At 33.0% G+C, this 7,765-nt stretch overlaps 3 protein-coding genes across 3 annotated transcripts; 2 read left to right on the top strand and 1 right to left on the bottom strand.

The window, feature by feature from the left end:
- Positions 1-1,084: 1,084 nt before the first annotated feature.
- Positions 1,085-3,134, top strand: LOC108692673 (uncharacterized aarF domain-containing protein kinase 1). The gene is made up of 2 exons (XM_018201036.1): positions 1,085-1,380; positions 1,529-3,134. Exon 2 carries the CDS (start codon positions 1,558-1,560, stop codon positions 3,130-3,132), a length of 1,575 nt encoding a protein of 524 aa, XP_018056525.1. The 5' UTR covers positions 1,085-1,380; positions 1,529-1,557; the 3' UTR covers positions 3,133-3,134.
- A 249-nt stretch (positions 3,135-3,383) lies between these two features.
- On the bottom strand, positions 3,384-4,755 carry LOC108692637 (39S ribosomal protein L11, mitochondrial). Its single transcript, XM_018200983.1, has 3 exons — positions 4,543-4,755; positions 4,138-4,327; positions 3,384-3,700 (listed from the first exon to the last, which is right to left on the bottom strand). The coding sequence occupies exons 1-3, from the start codon at positions 4,687-4,689 to the stop codon at positions 3,438-3,440; spliced, it is 600 nt and encodes a 199-aa protein (XP_018056472.1). The 5' UTR covers positions 4,690-4,755; the 3' UTR covers positions 3,384-3,437.
- Positions 4,756-5,275: 520 nt separating this feature from the next.
- On the top strand, positions 5,276-6,576 carry LOC108692635 (THAP domain-containing protein 1-like). The gene is made up of 2 exons (XM_018200980.1): positions 5,276-5,599; positions 5,671-6,576. The coding sequence occupies exons 1-2, from the start codon at positions 5,447-5,449 to the stop codon at positions 6,574-6,576; spliced, it is 1,059 nt and encodes a 352-aa protein (XP_018056469.1). The 5' UTR covers positions 5,276-5,446.
- The last annotated feature ends 1,189 nt before the right edge of the window (positions 6,577-7,765 follow it).

The raw sequence follows: 7,765 nt of genomic DNA, 5'->3' as shown, positions 1-7,765 counted from the left end.
ATGGGAGAAAGTAGTGGCCAGCGATGGACAATACTTTGAATCATAAGTGTATAACCAGTTTTTTACAATAAAGCCTCGAATTTCGGAAAAAAAACAGTGAAAGCAAAGTTGTACACTTAATATATATATATATGGTATAATACTCTGGTATTACGGAAAAATTATGCGTATACTGATATTATGAAAATTTTGATTGAATACTGGTATTTAACATCCAATATTGATATTTGGATCTCGATTTTGCGTATACCGCTATAGAATATCGGTTTTTAGTCCCTGATTTATATAATACTGAAAAATTAATGTATTGATATATTACCGCTATTTTTCATATCGTTTTAAATTCCTGAATATAAAATAGTAGATTATAATAGAGTTAAGTTTACATTAGTTATATTCTTACAAGATAGGTAGAGGAAAGTTAAAATAACGAACTTTAGAAGGATATTATAATTGTAGCAAAAAGTTTCTGAAATTTGATTTTGACGAATATATACCATTTTCATATAGTTTGAATAATAAAAATTGTATACAGAATCTTATCATTTACTCATAATTAAAATGTAGAAATGTACTTTTGAATTTCTATTGCTAATTATTTCTGAAAAAAATGAAAAATTTTTGACAGTATCTCAAATCTAACCTTAAAATCTTTATATTTTAAACTCTTATAACTAAGTTGCTTCACAGTGAATCTATTTCGGATTTTGTTATAAGTATCTGAATATGTAAGAATAATAATCTGTAAAATTTTTGTTAAATTTCTAATATTTTAGAAATAGATATTAAACATCCTTTTTGGACATTTTGGTAAAATGTTTTATTTTTCTTTTCCTGCAGAATAAGATAAGTGCTGCTCGAAAAATATAAATTCTTCTTCTTTTGTCAAAAAAGATGTAACATTATTGAATGCATTTGTAATTCAATCAATTTTAAATTCCATGTTCACTACATGAATTCACTGCGAATCCGTTCCGTTATTAAAACCGCATGGAGTATTGGAGAAACGGAACGTACCCTGCACTCCATACTCCCATGCACTAAATACTTATGTGCTTCATATAAGAAACGGAACGCACCCCTAATGACACGCAGTGACACGTGGTTGAATAGAAAATCGATAAATCCAAGTTGATCTAACTGTTTAGCGATCGTTTGTAAAAGTATCGTGTATTTATAACCTTGCCTGAAAATACACATAAAATTGGCACAGAATTGTTCGATCACAAGACTCGTTCTGGTAGATATGTAGAATACAAACGAGGTTAGCTTAATCACTTTCTAAAATTTATACTCCTCACTATTCTTCAGTTTGTCAGTTTCGATGCCATGAAACGCTCTCGTATCGCGCGAATTTATTTTTAATCATCATCATTTTAGGTTAGTGCAATTTTATAATTATACTGATTATGTAATGTTTTACTGATTATGTAATGTTTTACTGATTATGTAATGTTTTCTAAAGTATTATGTTTCTAAAGTATCTTAAGAGAAAATATATTTTACAATTCGTAGTTTTTTTTCTCAGTTAAAAGAAAAGGACGATCTGTCAACCGAATGGCGATGTTTACATCCAGAAGGCTGTTCAAAACCGTTGTTATTGGAACAGTTGGATTGGGTACTCTGGCATCTCTTAGAACAAATGAGTATGATATCAGTGCCATTGGTATTGTACGCTTAAGCCGTGCTGCACTAACAGTGTTTGACATAGGCCGTTATTATAAGAGAGAATTATATGATAGTAAATTGGATAAAACATCACCGGAGTACTTGCAGCTGAAATCAAATGCTCACAAGTATGGAGCGCAGAAACTCTTAGAGCTTTGTTGTACCAATAAAGGAGTGTACATCAAGGTAGGTCAGCATATAGGTGCGCTCGATTATCTGTTGCCCCAGGAATATGTACACACCATGCGTGTACTGCATAATGCGGCACCTCAGTCCTCGTTCAATGACGTACTTACCGTTATTAAGGAGGATTTTAAGAGGTCTCCGTATGAGATATTTCAGAGCATCGACCCAGAACCTCTGGGTACTGCTAGTCTCGCACAGGTGCACAGAGCCATGCTGAAAAATGGCGATGTGGTAGCCGTGAAGGTACAGCATCGTGCAGTCAAGAGTAACTCTTATGTTGACATTAAGACCATGTCGACTTTGGTGCGCATTACGTCGCTGATATTTCCGGATTTCAAATTTGACTGGCTAGTCAAAGAGACAAAGAGGAACATTCCTCAAGAGTTGAACTTTACTCAGGAGGGCGAGAATGCCGAGAAGGTACAAAGGCTTTTCAAGAACTATCATTGGCTAAAAGTACCAAAAATATACTGGGACTTGTCGTCATCCCGCGTGCTCACAATGGAGTTCCTGGAGGGCGGACAAGTGAATGACCTAGAGTACATGCATGATCATCAGTTGAATCCATACGAGATCACCAGCAAGCTCGGTCGTCTGTATAGCCACATGATCTTTATTGAAGGTTTCGTTCATTCGGATCCGCATCCCGGTAACATCCTAGTGCGCAATCGCGACTCCCAGGCGGAAATCATTCTGCTGGATCACGGTCTTTACGCCGATCTATCCGATCAATTTCGCTGGGACTATTCAAAGCTATGGCTGGCGATTCTCGACAGCGATCGAGTAGCTATGAAGAAATACTGCGGTCGTCTCGGTGTTGAGGATTACTACGGTCTGCTGTCAGTTATGGTGTCGGGCAGAACTTGGGAAACGATTATGTCAGGCGTGCGTAAAACTCGCTATGACATTAGCGAGAAGGAGATGTTTCAGCAGAATGTCCCAAACTTGCTGCCGCAAATCAGCAATGTGCTGGACCGTGTCAATCGGCAAATGCTGTTGATTCTTAAAACCAACGATCTCATGCGCTCTATCGAGTATTCGCTGCATACTCAATCCAGGATGACGGCCATAATAGAAATGTCCAAGTGTTGCGTGCGTTCTGTATATGGCGAGAAGTTCCGACAATGCTCGAGTGCATGGGATAAATGCTGGGTGTCGTTAGCTGAACGCTGGGCGCTTCTTAAATTATCATTCTATTATATGTATCTGGGCCTGATACACTTCGACCTAAACAACTCGGTCAATTCTCTATGGACAAAGGACTTTTATCCTTTTTAACAAAAAGCCAGTCTATCAATTGAATACGCTTCTTGTAAATGTCTATATTAAAAATTTTTTTTTTTTTCCAAGAGAAGTCTATTTATTTTTTTTTACTGAATGTAAACAATTCATGTATTTGTACATAGTAACCTATAAAAAATGTACATTTTATACATCAGTTTATCTTTTAATTAGTCATTAAAGTTGAAGAAAGATATAACAAATTTAAGTATTTTTGTAATAAATAAATCTTTGTTAAAAGAGTCGCTGTTTATTATATACATATATAATTACAATAGGAACAAAAATATTCTAGTCATAGATTAGTTTGTTCTAAGAACTTTGCTTTCTTTAGCTAATTGAAGCTGCTCACGATATCGCAAAACTTCCACTTCTCTATCCTTCAAAAACTGGTTATATTCTTCTGGATCTATTTCACGCACGATTTCGATGCCACATGTATGAGCAATGCCGACAATCATTTGACACATTTGTTCTAAATTTAACAATGCATTGGGTGGATCCTCCAGCTTAATTTTGGCGATCTCATATAAATGTTTAAGAGTTATCTTGCCAGCTACTTCACCTACAAAAAGATATTCATGAATCTTTTTTATTATCTTCTCATATATTCATGTTATATTATTTCTCTATTGAATATCAAGGAACTACAACAATTATTTTATACTCCAAGGGCAAAGCAATAAATTAAGGATAACATGATTATCACCTCTCTGATTTTTTGATCAAATCTGTAGTTAATTACTCAAAATCTTAAATTTTTTGGAAAGAATTAAATTTGACTTTTTTTTTTTAAGCAAATATAAAACTAGAAATTTTGATAATAGCAATTAATTTTTGCCACGAGGATCAAATCTGGTAATGTTGTTTTTCATTTTTAAAGAATACTACAAGAAAATTGAAGGCAATTTCGACAGTCGATCTACAGTGAAACATTAATAAAAAAGTAGCTGCGACTGAGAATTTAAATTATCAAGTTGAAAGGAAGATTAATACTCGTACCCTTCTTTATTCTTCCTTTCTGTATTCCAGCAGCCTGTTTCAAGTAATATGTTGTCGGTGGTTTATGGATTACTAGATCATATGATCTGTCAGACTTCACTTTCACACGACATGGTAAAGGAATGCCTTCCTTGATATTGCCTGTCTTATTATTGAAATCCTTGCAGAATTTTTCGATGTTGATGTTCCTCTGGAATCAAAATCATCCACATTAGATGCTGTTGAAGACGAGTAGATCTTGCAAATCTAGCATTATTACTGTCAGAAAAAAGATTAGAAATAAAATTTAGGAGAGGACAACAAATTTTTACAACAAAGGAATTAAGAGAGAGAAAGAGAGAGAAAGAGAGTACAAAGAAATCAAATTTTTTTTTTCTTTCTATTGAAGTTCAGCGTGATTCTAACCTGACCGAGCTGGGAGCCAAGTGGCGGTGCGGCTGATGCCAATCCCGCGGGAATATTCACGCGCAGTTTTGACGAGTGATCGACTTTCTCGACCACCTTCTTGCCCATCTTTCCTATTTTTTTCATTTTTCCCAATACTTTCGACATCTTTCAATTTTAATATATGCACTGCCAAAAAACATATGTTTACATTCCTATAACCTAGTTTACCTAAAGATCTATTCTTTTTATCTCAACTTCTTGCATGAGCAAATTTAAATTTAGCAAACCGAACAGACTTGTAGAAAGTGAAGAAGCTGAGTGTAAAAAGTGCAAACACGCGAACAGATCTAATCAAAGATGATTGGTCCTTATCTTTTGATCCAACCAATCATCGATTGCTATTTGGTCACTCATGTTCTTGCGTATGTTTAATTGCTGCAGCCAATCAGAGCTTGACTTTGTAGACCGCCGTTTTCAGGTGAATTGATTTCAATACTTGTTATGACAGTAAAACTCAGTTTTCTGCATATTAAATAATTAATACTCTATTGGTAATTACTTATTATCATTTATTATTTATTTAATTTACTTAATTTATATTAGAACTTGATTATTTGCAATCATTTCAAATTTTATGTCAAGCACGCGAGCCATATATATTTTAAATGTTGTTTTAAAATGGCGAAAAATAAGGTCAGTGCGTGGCTATGCGCAAACTTCTTGCTTTAGTTACGAGCAGACTGAAGCATAGCATGGCATAGCACTTGTCTACTTGTATCATGCTATAAAAGTAGCGGATAGTTACAACATAAGCAAGTTTCATTGATATCAAATCTCGAAAAATCCGACAAATAATTGACAATATCAGAGATCTCGTTATCGCGAAAAATTATCATTGTTTTCTGGATTGATTTCGCACAGGATGACGGGTTGTTGCGTCCCCGGTTGCAACAATTCGAATAGAAAGGGATTTTTGATGAGAAACTTTCCTTCAAACCCTGATCGGAAAAAACAGTGGATCGCCAGTATTGGTAGACCGAATTGGACACCCAGTATGCATAGTCGAATATGTGAGGTATGATTTATTTGAATTTTTATTGTTACTGTTTGTAGAATGGATTAACGAATCTGTCTATTTATAAACAGATACATTTCACCAAAGACATGTGGGAGAAAGATCGTTGTGATGGCAAACGCAAACTAAAATATAATGCTGTACCTGTGATTTCTTCTTCTGTGCCACACATTGTATCTGTGCCAGAAGATATTCCTGTGCCACAAGATGTTTTTGTACCACAAGATATTTCTGTGTTACAAGATATTTCTGTGCCACAAGATGTTTCTGTGTCGCAAGATATTCCTGTTTTATCAGAAAATTACAACAAAAACAATGTCATAAACATGCTTATTGCAAGCATGACAAATGAAGGAAATGTAAAAATAAATTATCAGTATCAATTACACTCGAACAATATTAAGCAATTAAACGATAAACAACCGGAAGATCTTTTAAGTATGTTTACGAACGTTAAGGAAGAAATAGACTGGAAAAAACGATGTCAGGAATTGAAGCAGTTGTTGGTAAAGAGCAAAAGTAAGTGTGAGCAACTTCAAGACGCTATGAAAAAACGCGAAGAGTTGTTTAACAAGATAATAAGAAAGAGTTATCTATACAAGATAAGATCAGAGAAACGTTTGAAAAAATTGAGGCAAGAAAATCAAATTTACAACAAGTTAAGAGGTAGATTAGGAGAAGTCTTCAATGAAGATCAGATTAGGGTTCTCACCAATCCAAAAATGAATTGCCGAGAATGGTCCGATGAGACAGTTAAACGAGCTATTCAGTTAAGACGTGCATGTGGCAGTGTTGGGTACCAACAGATTCTAGAGCAACATATTCCTTTTCCCTGTGAGCGAACGCTTCGAAGAAAAATACATAATGTTGAATTAGATAAAGACACTGAACATATTACAACTGAATATCTTACAACTGAACATATTACAACCGAAGAAGCAATTAACTTATTTGATAACAAGGAGGAATTATATTGAATGGTACAAATTGCTAGCTGCTTTGTCTCTTTCTTAGTTATTTAACATTGTTAAGTTATATATATTTATTTTTAACCTTTTAAAAACTAAACTGAGTTCAATTTCCAATTGATTGTTAGGTAACTCTCGTTCTAAAGGAAAAGACCATTTTTTCTATGGAGTTGATTGTGGTGTGATCTGTACAATTGTTAATAGATAACTAAACTTAGTGTTCATTCTCTCTTACATGAGTTGCCATTTTAGTTTCTTGAAATTAATTTTGCGTCTATTAATCAGATAAAATTAATTACATGTTTAGATAAGTTAAATTATTTTAATTACATTAATTACATGTTTAGTAATGAGTCTCAGATTTAGCTAGTCATTCAATTCATAACATTCAGCACAGAAAACTTAAATAACTTAAATTTCTAAATGGATCTAAATATAGAAACTAATCATACTAAAGGGTTTAAGTCTGTATCAAACTATAAACTGAAATTGAGATTGGATTGAAATTTAACCATTTAGAAGAAAGAAAAATAAATATTAAGTTTAGTAAAATTTGATTTAATTAGTCAAATTTAATTTCAATTTCTAGTCTGATACAGGCTTAAGATTTTTTAGTATGATTAAAGTATAGTTTCTATATTTAGATCCATTTAGAAACTAACAATAAACAAAGTAGACAAAGCAACTAGTCAGGGAGTTGATCGTGTATCTTGAAAGATTAAAATTACAAAAGCGAACAAATTCACTAGAATATTTATTTCAGTGGTCAACATACTTAATATATTTGACTTATAAATTTGACTTGTAATTTTCACTAGTTTTCACTTCGTTTCAAAATACACAATCAATCGACTGTTCACAGAATGGTTGAATACAATTGATTAATCTATAAATAAGAACTATCGTGTTTAACCATTCAGCATATAATATAGTTATTTTATCAACTTGATCTCATTGTTAATATTTTATTAGATTTTACTAAAATGAAAATTTCAAAAACATCAAATATCATTTTAAAAGATAAAAATTGATACATTATTAATAACAATTTTATATTAATATCAAATATTACTTATTATTTCTAATTATGGTGTTGTATGTGGAAGAAGAATTATTTCTGTATTTTTTTCTATTTAAATTCTACAGATGATGGATGTATACATGTTCCAATTGAGAATCAGAGAATAGTGCAACCATA

This window comes from Atta colombica, unplaced genomic scaffold, assembly GCF_001594045.1.
Source record: "Atta colombica isolate Treedump-2 unplaced genomic scaffold, Acol1.0 scaffold78, whole genome shotgun sequence".
NCBI classification, from domain to species: domain Eukaryota; kingdom Metazoa; phylum Arthropoda; class Insecta; order Hymenoptera; family Formicidae; genus Atta; species Atta colombica.
The sequence above is the reverse complement of the archived record's forward strand: the minus strand, read 5'-3'. Positions and strand labels throughout refer to the sequence as shown.

Excerpts from the sequence above, each read along its gene's own strand:
- LOC108692673 (XM_018201036.1), top strand. The coding sequence starts at position 1,558 with ATGGCGATGTTTACATCCAGAAGGCTGTTCAAAACCGTTGTTATTGGA.
- LOC108692637 (XM_018200983.1), bottom strand. The coding sequence starts at position 4,689 with ATGTCGAAAGTATTGGGAAAAATGAAAAAAATAGGAAAGATGGGCAAG. Across the intron at positions 4,328-4,542 it reads TTGGCTCCCAGCTCGGTCAG|AGGAACATCAACATCGAAAA; the intron begins GTTAGAATCACG and ends TTTTGATTCCAG. Across the intron at positions 3,701-4,137 it reads GAAAGGAAGAATAAAGAAGG|GTGAAGTAGCTGGCAAGATA; the intron begins GTACGAGTATTA and ends ATCTTTTTGTAG.
- LOC108692635 (XM_018200980.1), top strand. The coding sequence starts at position 5,447 with ATGACGGGTTGTTGCGTCCCCGGTTGCAACAATTCGAATAGAAAGGGA. Across the intron at positions 5,600-5,670 it reads TGCATAGTCGAATATGTGAG|ATACATTTCACCAAAGACAT; the intron begins GTATGATTTATT and ends ATTTATAAACAG.